General features: G+C 41.6%; 1 protein-coding gene across 2 annotated transcripts; it reads left to right on the forward strand.

The window, feature by feature from the left end:
- The first annotated feature begins 7393 nt into the window (after window positions 1–7393).
- On the forward strand, window positions 7394–8868 carry LOC100192956 (uncharacterized). 2 transcript variants are annotated; one of them, NM_001138134.1, is made up of 3 exons: window positions 7417–7765; window positions 7865–8223; window positions 8365–8805. In NM_001138134.1, the coding sequence occupies exons 1-3, from the start codon at window positions 7642–7644 to the stop codon at window positions 8470–8472; spliced, it is 591 nt and encodes a 196-aa protein (NP_001131606.1). In that variant the 5' UTR covers window positions 7417–7641; the 3' UTR covers window positions 8473–8805. The 2 variants fall into 2 exon arrangements, with proteins under 2 accessions (NP_001388312.1, NP_001131606.1); NM_001401383.1 differs by having other exon boundaries at window positions 7394–7765; window positions 7865–8868.
- The last annotated feature ends 4107 nt before the right edge of the window (window positions 8869–12975 follow it).

The following is a 12975-nucleotide window of genomic DNA, read 5'->3' on the forward strand; positions in this document are numbered from 1 at the left end:
CAATATGTTGCCATTTATATAGTCATAATTTATAACTTTTGGTTTCGAGAACAAAAAAAATTGTTAGGCTTAATCATAAACTCAACAAAATAGGATGTGTGTTGGTACAAAGACAATTAACATTTTGTAATTATTTCTATAGTTAGTTAAGAACTTAATTTCAATTTATTATGATATAAAGACAAATTATAAATTATAAAAGCAATAATTTACTTACATTAATCGGATGTTTAATAATATTGACTTTCAGATACCTGCAATATATATAAGTGTTGATCATATATTGTTTACCGTAATTTTTTTGTTTTGTATGTCTGACAGCTGCACTTATCTTTTTCTACAGTACTCCTATATTGGTGTAAATAGAAAGCCTGGAAGCTATGGCTTCTATGATACAGACTTGAGATGAGCTAACAGAAAAGTATCTGAACGTGGCAGAGGATTAGAAAGAATGGAATTTCCACTAATGAAATAAAGCTACGTATTAGTTAGTGGTTTCCAGGTGTTGGATTGGCATGGTTGCCGGAGCGACGGGCGGGCACGTATGCATTTTGTGGCGTTTCTTTTTCCGATAACAAAAATATTTATTTTCTCATCTTTTTTGTTCGAAATTCAGAAATTAAATGCTTAATGACCTATCCAGGGAAAAATGAAATGGCTAGCATTAAATCTTCCGTGAGTTTCTTATGGTATTGCCTCAATCAACTCCCAAAAATCATCCTAAATCAAAATCTTGACATTTTGTGGCGTTTCTTTTTCCGATAACAAAAATGTTTATTTTCTCATCTTTTTTGTTCGAAATTCAGAAATTAAATGCTTAATGACCTATCCAGGGAAAAATGAAATGGCTAGCATTAAATCTTCCGTGAGTTTCTTATGGTATTGCCTCAATCAACTCCCAAAAATCATCCTAAATCAAAATCTTGAGTTGATTAACTTTATAAATAAAAAATATATCTAGTGATGCTAATTTTATGCAATAAATATTAGTGCTTTTGTATAAATTTAGTTAAATTTTAAATAATCGAACTTGGACAACTTTAGAAATCGACTTATTAACTAAGTTAAGATAACTCTAGAAATTGGTTTTAATTTAGGACTGAGAATAAAAAGTAAATTTCAATAGCGGTTATGTAACTTGTATTGGGTTCTCGTTTGGGTCTCGATACTTGTAAGAGCATCTTCAAGAGACTAGCTAAATGACTCTCCAAGTCAAATTTTAGCTACTCAATTGTTAATTAAATCTCCAACAGACTAGCTATCTGACTCGCAAGCTATCTGACTCTGTAAATTGGCTCTCTCACTAGCTAAATTTGGCTAGTCACCTGACTAGCCAAACTAGATAGATAGTCTGTTGGACTGAGATGCTGTATATAGAGTGTAATCTTTATGAAAACGTAAATAGATAGTCAAATAGAGAGTAAAAAATGAAGAGTCTCTTAGAGATGCTCTAAGTATGGCTTCCTAAACTTATACCGAGTTCTCGTCTGAGTTCCAATATGTGTAAATTGCACGTCTGGGTTCTTGTTCGTACACCCACTTTATTTCATGTTTACAAAATAGAGTTATTGCTAAGTTATACGGTTTGTTGGATGGACTTGATTTTTGTAAGGTCCCTGTCCCTGTCCCGTTTCGGATTATCAGATTACGCGACCAGCTTGTTGACCTTCCTGCATATTCTCGAGTTTTCTGCTACTTATATGTGGTCACATCTCGGTGACCTACTAATTGCTTGAAAGGCCAAGCTGGACATCCGCACATCCATCGGTTCTTTTTCCGTGTATATAGTTTTGTTTTGATGCACTTCTAAGGCTATCTTCGGCAGAGTCTTGTTACATCCTCTATTTTATTTTTTATTTTAAACTTTATTTTATAAATAGTGTTAAACAATGTTATCTATAGTTTGACATGTTCTATTTTACATTCTAAAGTTCATTAGTGGTTACAATGATACATATTTTTTTCAAAATTGTGCACATTTGCTGCAGTATTGCAAACTGAGTTATGGCCACGATGGCACTGTACTCTGACATTGATTTGCACTTGGCACATAATTGAATTGGAAAAGTAAGAATGGTCCACACAATTCTTGGGAATAAGTTGCTTTCACATAATTAGGACAAGGATCTTCCAACGAACTGACTTTAGTATGCAATTAACGAGCATATAACTAAATTGTGTTTAGTTGTAAGATTGTCTCTAGGAGTGTAAAATGGGGGACATGGAACTTTAGATGACACTGTTTATATAGTGAGGTTTGAGATATGAGATGAGATAAGGGATTTGCTGGAGATAGTCTAAGGTCCGTTTGTTTGAGCTTTCTAAAGTAGATTCGATGAAAAAAAAACAGAAGTCTCAACTAAATGGGTATAATAGTAGAATACTTTTTTAAGAAATAAACACATTTCTCCGGTTCAATTTAGAGTCACTCTGTACCTCATATTTTTTAGATTCCTGCCATCCATCATGCTCTTACAAAATCTACAATTGAGAGTTGTTTCAATTAAATATATTTTAGTTTCTCGCAAATGTCAGCTCGCACTCATTTTCTCATAGCTCATAATAGACCCTAAAGAAACATGTGTTAACTCTTTTCGCTCAAGTTGATAGAGTGGTGATTGGGTTCCACTTGCACATCTTTTGTACCCCTTCCATGAAGGAAACGTTTGGCACTTATACCTCATCATATCGGTGGTAACAGATTATTCTGTTTTTACTCTTTTCTAAGGGAAACATACTATTTAGTATAGTTTATCTACTGAGGGAAATGGTGATGGAAGCTTTTATTTTGCCTACTTTTGTTACTAGAATAAAATTGGTCCAGTTTATGAGAAAAACTAGACCCAGATTCATACAACTAGTAAGGATATGTCATATTTCTCTAGACAACTTGGATGAAACAACAAACAAAGGTAACTCCAATTCTTATGGAAAGAAACTAGGGGAAGAAACTTCATAAGCACTGCTTCATGAAAACAATTTGAATAGGATAAACCAGGCAAGAGAAAACTTTAGTAGAGGTTCCTCAATTCGATCTGTTAAACTGAACAACTAGTGGATCAAAGATGACCCCGCACCAAAACATGCTCATGAAAACAAAAATGACGGCATATGAAACAACCCCAAAAAATGATACAACAATAGAATAACAACCCATAACTTAGTCATCATTGCCTAACTTGTTGCAAGCATCTCACTTCTAGCCAAAGTGCGACACTAGACAACTGTCTTGTGAGGAACCCGACTCATAAGATCTAGAATTTCCAAGCCAATGAAGGAACCCGACTCAAAGAACATTCAACCATATCATAGATTTTTGTAAACAAATGGCAATAAAAAGAACTAATGATATTTCTAAAACATTGTAGTGATAAGTTGTATGGCAAGTTAAAAGGACTAACACAGACCCCATAATTCTTCAATTGAGAGACTCTTCGACTAGTTAAAAATATTGAAATAAGATTCATATTTTAACATTCTCTCTATTCATTTTGAGTTTATGAATGTGGTAATATCAAGAAGGATCAATAGTAAGTGTGTTGTGGGTATCCATGTGACCAAGGACATCAAACATAACCGTAGAAATCACAGGAGAGAATCTAAGTTCTATCCCTTCATGTGCTAAAATTTAAGCCCGAAGTTACGTGGGAATTTCTAGCAATGGTTCTTTTGTTGTATTTATTTTTGTGGTTATTCCAACGTATTTCTTTTAGTGTTCATTATGTAGAATTAGTGACAACTTTCTAGGTTTTGGAAATTCTGAGTCTAGTCAATTTTTTTGAGATATAACTACACATTCACAATAAAAATTAGTTGTGGATGGGTAGGATGTATATACCCCAACATCATCTATCATCTTTCCCTCTTGACCAAACTTAGGACAACAACCATAACTCTCATATGTTCACCCTCTCAACTCTCTATCTTTTGATTTAATATTCTTGAGTGAGATCTAGTCAAAACTTGTGATTATCTCCAAGAGCCTAATTCCATTCTTGAGCATGCCCAACATTGGTCATTTGGTCTTTGATTTGTTACTCTTGAGTTCTTTGAATCCTAGATGGCTAGGAATCACACTGAATGGATCTAGAAGGCTTGAGGGGGTGAATTGATTACAAAAAAATCTCTATAAACCACAACACTAGAGAAAAATATTGATTGGTACAATAAAAAGCTCTACTAGAAACTACTTTGCACTAGATGTAATTCAGTCAATACAAGGCCCTACACAATTCTACTAGCTTGGTTTCTAATTTAGAGAACACACCACACAAGCTAAACTAAGAAGGGCTACATTAGAGAGTTGATAAAAGCGAGTAACTAAAGCTAGCTACTACTACAACTAACCTACTCTAGCTCAAGGAAATAACTACGCACACAAGCAAGTAAGTTCAAAGTAAAAAAATATATATCTATGTAGAAGGCAAACCACCTAGGACAAGTGGTGACACAAGATATATCCTCGAGGTTTAGTTAGTTGTCGACAATCTATGTCATTATTGTGGTGAGTCCCAAAATGGTGGTTCATAAGCTAACTAGCATGAAAAGTGAAGGGACCATGATACATAAGAGGAGAGTGAATTAGAGAATCTATTTCACAAAATAATGCCTTTATTTTTCATCTAGTTAAACCCTATGCATTAAATAAACTATCTATGTTTTGACAAATTGTATTGCTATCTCTACCACAAAGAGTTATGCAACCTAGATTCCAAACCTATCAACTAGCATATCAACTAGGCTAGAAAGGCAAAGCACACAACCAAGATATATAATGTAATTGAAAAAGCTAAAAGGTCATAGAGATACAAACTCCTATCGACGTATTCGGTATAAAGGTATCAATCAATAAGCGCACAAGCTTCATCCTAGTCCTTTTTAGAGTCTCTTACAAGAATGCTACATGAGGGCCAAGCTCCTAGTCAGGTAAATTCGTGAATATCCATGGGCCTTTTCCACTCTCAAGTGGGACACTACTTGCCGTTTTCGCTATCAAGTTTCCTATCAAAATGCCATGAGCCTCATTCTCTTAGTACACAATAGTAGCCACACCATAAATGTAGTTGGTATGATCTCGCAAGACTACAAGACCCTCCAGTACAATTACAATGGTGTGCGTAAGCACCAAGAGATGAGAAGTATTCTAACCTCACTCAAACACTAGGCCTAAACCTAGACTAAGCACTATGAGCGACAGCATACCTAACCTAAGCACTTCACAACGCACCTACGCTAATAACCAAGTGCTTCTTTAATCGTTATGGTGTCTAAAGCTACTAAAGATGAGCCTCAACTCTCTTTATATGTTCCTCAAATCACACTCCTTAATTGGTTGGTTAGGATGTTATATATAAACCCCAAGTCCAAAACTAGTTGTTGGAAGTGAGACAAAAGTTTTGCATACTCAGTGGGCATGTCTGGTGCTACCATCAAACATATCTGGTGTGTCTAACTAGCCACTAGTTCTATCCATTATCGATCATTGGAGATCAAACATCATGTGTTTTATCTAGTGTACTACTGGACACTTCTGGTGCTTTAGGTCCCTCTCCAGTCACGTTGCAACCCTGTCTGAGTACCCTATACAGTGACATATTCAGTGCCCAATGGACATGTCTGGTGACTGGAATCCAATGCACACCTTTATGTTTGGTGCACTCAGTTACACTAGCCCTTCTTTGATACAATGCTCTCATATCTAGTGGTTAGTCTAGTGCATCACCAAGCACACAGAGGAATACTAGTGCACAAATCAACATATATGCATAAAATATTAGAAAGATTTGGGTTTGGAAAGGCACACCCTGCTAAACCCCCTATGAATCGAAGGTCGTTACAAATATACCAAGATCCATACGAGCCTAGAGAAGAGGGGGATAAAGTCGTAGGGCCCGAATACTCGTACCTAAGCATAATTGGAGCACTCATGTATCTTGTAAATAACACTAGACCCGATATTGTATTTGTCATGAATTAGTTAGAAAGGTACAACGTAGATCCCACCAAAAGACATTGGAAAGGGATCGAGGACATCTTCCGCTACCTTTAAGGGAGTAAGGATCTATGCATATTTTATTGGAAAACCCAAGACTTGCTTGGTTGGGTATGCAGATGCAGGATACTTGCCTGGTCCACAATCATGCAAGCCACAAATCGGACACCACAAATCGAATATGTATTACTTTGTGGAGGAGCTGCTATATCATGAAAGTCATCAAAACAGACTTTGGTCTCGACTTCGACTAATCACTTTGAAATTGCTGCACTATATGAAGCATCACCAGAATGTGCATGTATCCGAATAATGATTAACTATACCCAATCATCGTGTGGATTGAATATTGAGCAAACTCCTAGTATCAATTATGAAGATAATTCAGCTTGTGTTGCATAAGTACAAATGAGTTATATGAAGAGCAACCTTACTAAGGATATAAGCCCTAAAATCTTTTGTGCACATGAAATGCATAAGAGGCGCGTATAGCTACCCCTGGTTGATGTAGTTGTGTTTGAGCGACTGATTGGAGGAGCCTCATGCAATGGTGGTTGCCCTTCATCCGCAATTGATACAACTGTTTGGACTGCTGCAGTTGTAATCTATAAAGACAAAGTATTGTAGAAGCCACGACCGAATTAAAGTCACAGCAAGCCACAGCGAACAATGTCTAGACATCGAGGCAATGCCAGATCAGATGGGGTTTAAGGGTTTTATGCATATTTTTTCATAGGTGGCAACAACACGTCAAATCAAATACCAACATGGCAAGTATGTATCTAGATGTACTCCCTTCGTCTTTTTTATTTGTCAGATTTTAGCTCAAAAATAAACGAGGAGACGACAAATATTGTAGAACAGAGGGGTATCATTTAACATGTATATAGAAATACATTTTCAAATTTTAGAAGTCTAGATGACATCCCGTGATAAGTTCAACATTTTGTCATACATTTAATTTTTATATATTTTTTAAAATATCCTTAAAGATTTATAAAGTTGTTCGCTTGGAATTAAGCTAATTATTTAAACTCTAACAACTTTAATTTATATAGATAAAATACTATAGAAATAGTAGAAGCTGTTTTTAATTAAAGCTAAGCGAAAACTTGTATATTGTTTTAGGAGGGTAGTATCAGTTTTGTGCCAGCTAATAGACGAGGCGCGCGTTTGGAACTTGGGAGGTGACAAGTGGGCTGATCGGAGGGATGGACACGCAGCTACGCGTTCAAGAGGTCGCCGTCAGATGCGGTGGTGGCGTGTATGGTGCTGCGCCGTGCCACGCTTCCCCGGCCCCGGCCGTAGGATGGTGCCATGGTGGTGCCGTGCACGGCGGGGATGGAGTCTCATCCAAAAACCCCCAACCCCACCGACCTCCATTTCTCACCCCGCCCACCTCTTCCGTCCTCCCGTTCCCGTCCCGCACACAGACTCTTTCTCTCTCCTCCCCTCTCTCGTCCTCTCTCTCTCGTCCGATCTGCATCTGCTTTTCTCCCCCTTGTCTGTCTCTCTCCTGTCCGTGGCGTGCGCAAAGATTTGATTTTTTTTTTCTCGGGGAGGAGCCGGAGTCCGAGCAGGAGTGGCGGCGGGAGGGAGGAGATCCTGATCTGTTGTCGCAGCGGGGAGGGGAGGACCGGAGGAGGAAGATGGCTGCGCAGGAGCAGGAGCAGGAGCAGGAGAAGCAGCAGGCGAAGACGAGCACCACGAGCTCGCTCCCCTCCAGCAGCGAGCGCTCCTCCAGCTCCGCTCGCAACAACCTCACGGAAGGAGGTAGGTGCCGCGCCCAACCCGTGACATGACATATTTCCTGCATCATTTCTGGTTCCGTCAGCTGAAGTTGCTGCTGCCCTGCCCCGCATGGCACCCCAGGGGCGGAGAGCGACGAGGAGATACGGCGGGTGCCGGAGATGGGCGGCGCGTCGGCGTCGGCCTCGTCGGGCGCCGGCGCGGACGAGCGTCCCAAGGGGGAGGACGGCAAGCAGGGGCAGGTGGCGGCGGGGGCGCAGCCTCCGGCGGGCGGGAAGAAGCGCGGGCGCACGGCGGGGGACAAGGAGCAGAACCGGCTGAAGCGGCTGCTGCGGAACCGCGTGTCCGCGCAGCAGGCGCGGGAGCGGAAGAAGGCGTACCTGACGGAGCTGGAGGCGAAGGCCAAGGGCCTGGAGCTCCGCAATGCGGAGCTGGAGCAGCGGGTGTCCACGCTCCAGAACGAGAACAACACGCTCCGCCAGGTGCCCGCCTCGCCTCGCCTCCCCTCCGTCCACCACCCTCCATTCGTTTGCTTCGCTTCGGCGATTCGATCTGAGCTCCAAAGCGAGCGTTCCTCTCGTTCCGACCGACTGACCCAACCCCTCCCTGGTGCCGTCGCGCAGATTCTGAAGAACACGACGGCGCACGCGAGCAAGAGGTCCGGCGGCGGCGGCGGCGGTGGCGGCAAGGGCGGAGACGGCGGCAAGAAGCACCACCTCGCCAAGAGCTAGTGAGAAACGAGAGAGGGAGCTGGTTCGTGCCCTGCTCGCGCTCGCCTGATCTGACCATTGCTGGCGTGTTGCTGTTCCTGACGACGCCTTCTCTTTTTCTTCTTTTCTCCTACTGTTACCCGTGGGTTTCGTCTCTTGCCTCGCTGATGCACTGTTTTAACTGTTAGCCATCCCGTCTACTCACCAGTGAACACTGCTGCTAGTTAATTTCTCGGTGGTTTAGGGTGCCGTGCCAGAACGCCGTGTAACTTCGTTCTTGTACTGTCTTGTAGTTCAGCCTTGCGGTTTGGCAATTCGATTCAAGATTACTGTACGCTGCCAGCTCTTGGAGAGAAAAAAAGAAGTTTTCGGTGCATGTAAATAACCATGCGCGGGAAAGAAAAACGTGATAACAATCACACGACGTCAAGCGGCGAGGGTCTGAATTAAGGTCATGGTTGTTTACCTCTAGTAGATTATATAATACAACTTAAATAAAGTAACGATCTGTTTAAAACCTCCTTATTATGTTCATTAGTGGATTATATAATTTAAACAGGGACTAAGGGACAAACAAACAACGTTAGTGGATTATATAATTTAGATGCCTAATTATGATAATCTATAAATAAGTAGGTTATTATGTTCATTATGTGTTTATATAATTTATAAGTTGGATTGTATAATCCTAAAAGTGTATAATCAAGGGAAACAAAGTAAACCAATGCCCGAAGGTGCTGAAATCTGCATTAGGATTAGGAATCTTTGGGCGATCTTCATCACTAGCCGATGCAAACGCATGCGCATCCCTTTCGCTTAGAGGACGAAAGTCAAAATAAAAAGCGAAACCAAACACAACATTAACCTTTCCTTAACCTGTGACGGTTTGAGCATAATTTTTTTTTGCGGTGGTCGCTGAGTGTCCGGCGTGGCTTGTTCGGGCAAACTTTCTCGGCATGATGCACATGCCACGCGCCCATACGGGTGGCTGGTTGAAGAATCTGCTCAAGGGGACACCATTTACATACCAACTGTTTCAAAGAGCCTGGGAGTCATCGAAAGCATCGCGCCTGATGTTAGTGTTTGGTTGAAAAGTCAATAAGATTAAAGTGGTACTATTTTTATTTTTATATAAAATGATTGTGATGCTCCTGCTTCATTAAAACGATCAAACGTCAGTGTTTTTCTCTCTCCCATCACTTCCACACTTATATGATTCTCCAACCAAATAAAAACAGAGCGACTCCGTTCTATTATAATATTTAACCAAACAAAAAAATAAAGTGACTCAGCTTACCAAATATGGAATGAAACAACTCTATTCTCATAAACTAGAATAAAGTTGCTTTATTGTAGTTGACTCACTAATCCAAATACACTCTAAAATCTCTCTGTTCTCTTGCAAGCTCCGCTCTCTTCGTTCACACAGGCTCTCATCCTAAATTAAAGGAGAAGAAAAATCAGCATGGGATCAACAGCTTTGTCTGTCGAATGCTGTTCTGTTTTTGTTCGCTAACGTAGTGATGTCCATGCTCTATCAAAACGATCAAACATGAGTGTTCTACTCCCTCCCTTTACTTCCACATTTATATGATTCTCCAACCAAATAAAAACAGAGCGTCTCCATCCTATTCTACTATTTAATCAAACAAAAAAAATAAAGTGACTCAGCTTAACAGACACAGAATGAAACAACTCCATTCTCGTAAACTAGAATAAAATTACTCTATTCTAGTTGACTCTCTAATCTAAATACGCTCTAAAATTGCTCTGCTCTCTTCGTTCACACAGGCTGTCATCCTAAATTAAAGGAGAAGAAAAATCAGCATGGGATCAACAGCTTTGTCTGTCGAATGCTGTTCTGTTTTTGTTCGCTAACGTAGTGATGTCCATGCTCTATCAAAACGATCAAACATGAGTGTTCTACTCCCTCCCTTTACTTCCACATTTATATGATTCTCCAACCAAATAAAAACAGAGCGTCTCCATGCTATTCTACTATTTAATCAAACAAAAAAAATAAAGTGACTCAGCTTAACAGACACAGAATGAAACAACTCCATTCTCGTAAACTAGAATAAAATTACTCTATTCTAGTTGACTCTCTAATCTAAATACGCTCTAAAATTGCTCTGCTCTCTTCGTTCACACAGGCTGTCATCCTAAATTAAAGGAGAAGAAAAATCAGCATGGGATCAACAGCTTTGTCTGTCGAATGCTGTTCTGTTTTTGTTCGCTAACGTAGTGTAGTATAGGCATCATTACAGAAATCGTCAAACATTCCTGGTGCCAGAACTGTACTGATATTATGCTCGAAATGAACTTCCACCAACTTTTTAACGACCTTAAAACTCGCCAACGTTACAGCAATCAGCACGTATTAGCTTTTAGGCACCACCGACGACAAGTAACCCAGCCTCACCGGCGACCCATAGAAAATAAAGGGCTGTTTGGTTTGCGGCCTAAAACGCTACAACGTGCCTCACTTTTCTGCCTAACCTTATGGCATGTTTGGTTGGCCACCGCACACGCCACAGCGCGCCACAGATTTGCCGCCAGAGTTGTGGCAGCCAAATCGAGCGCCGCAGCTTAGGCAGCCTATGGCAGCTTCGGCGCCACACCAAACAGCCCCTTAGTTCTTCAATTCGAGCGCCTAAGGTTAGGCAGATTGTGGCGTCTTAGGCTGAGCGCAGCGGTAGCCGCGCGGCCTCCCCCTTGGCTCGCATGCAGGCTACAGACGCGCCCCTGCGCGTGCAGCGCTTCCCCCTGGAAGCTCCTCTACGCAGGGGAAAGGAACAGGAGCACGCTGCAGTTAGCGTGAGCCCGTGAAGCCCCCTGCCACTGTTTGTTCGTTGGGTGAATTTGTAATAGGTGAAGAAAAAATGGTAATAAATGATGAGTAGGTTTGGATAGTGATATTTTATAGTTGTAGTGGGGTATAGGGGGAGAATATAGAGGGAACCGCTGCGAGAGATGAAAAAGTAGGGGATGAAATGTTGATGATGTGACGCAAAAAAGTGATATAGAGGGAAAAATTTAGGGGTAACCGTTGCAGATAGTCTTAGGTAGGAAACCAAACAGACTCTAAATCTGCCGGCGTGGCCGACGAGTCAGCCTGCCGCAGGTGCGAGTGCCACCGCGCGCCAGCCTCAGACGGCGTGGAGCAAGCAGCAAAGCAGCACGACGAAGAGCTTTTTCAGTCGCTGTGGCTAGTGGTGGTGGCTACAACGTGTGCGTCCGTCGACCGACCTCACCGTGTATTCCGCGACGAGGTTGGAGAAGAGCGACGACCTGTCCTCCAGCAACTTGGCCGCCGTGTCGCGCTCCACGGCCACAGCACCTGCAGAGCAGCATCCCGGAGACCTTCTTGGGCTACTGTGAAACAGAGTGAGCAAACAAAAACGCCATTTACGGAGTGGCTGTTCTCTCACTGCAAGCCCAACAGGTTGAGAGGACTTCAACGAAATTGGTGGTGCAACTCACATCTTTATCCTTGTGTCTTGGTTGCATTGATTATACCAATTGGTTCGGTTACACCAAATACGTTCAATGTCAGTATACTCCTTAAGGCTGAATTCAGCGGGTAGCGAAAAACATCCCGGACGTGTGGTTTTCACGACGTGGGGAACTGTTGCTTCCTCCGGCAGACATCGGCTGCGTATGTGAAAAATAAGGAGAGCGTCGTATTTCTCGTGGGTATCCGCATCCTCTCTCCTCCTCGTGTGTTTAACGTGATGGAATACACAAGCTGCTGGAAACGCTGCATTTGTATCCGTTCTCTACGAATACGACATAACTTCCGCATTCGCGGCCCACTAGCTGCTGGAGTTATCCTAAGAGGTTCAAGGTTAGGATGCCCTCGAACATGGTTGGCTCTTGTGGAATGATGCCCGGTCTAATCTCAGATCGTGCAGGCCAATCTGATAGTGATGCAGATGTCGACATCATCGATTAGGATGTCTTAAGTAGCTCTCCTATTTTACTCTTTATCTCACCTTCTATTTCAAACTCTATTTTACGAACGGTGTTATCTAAAGTAGAAAACAATGTTTTTACACAACCATATAAACGATCTACCGTGCGTGCATATCACGTGTCCACGCAGGATGGTTTGCTGAAGAATCTGCTGAAGGGGACAACATTATCTAGTACCTACCAACTGTTTTAAATCCGACACTCGTCGAAAGCAACACGGCGTGCTCCTGCACGCCTTGCTCTTTTTCGGTCTGTTTGTTTGGCTTTAATCTATACTGATTTCTACTACTTCTACAATGTTTTTATCTCTATAAATTACAGTTACATCAGAGTCTAAACAACTAGATTTAACCCGCAGTGAATAGAGCCCGTTCACACATGCTCTCATCGTAAATTGAAGGAGAAGAAAATCAGCATGAGATCAACGGAACAACTTTGTCTGTCGAATGTTTGTTCCGTTTTTGTTTGACAACGTGCAAACACTTCATTATCTTATCCAAACGTAGGATAGGAGTGTTACTAACTTACCATCCATCAAATATATGTATC

The sequence above is a fragment of the Zea mays genome, chromosome 3, assembly GCF_902167145.1.
Source record: "Zea mays cultivar B73 chromosome 3, Zm-B73-REFERENCE-NAM-5.0, whole genome shotgun sequence".
NCBI lineage: Eukaryota > Viridiplantae > Streptophyta > Magnoliopsida > Poales > Poaceae > Zea > Zea mays.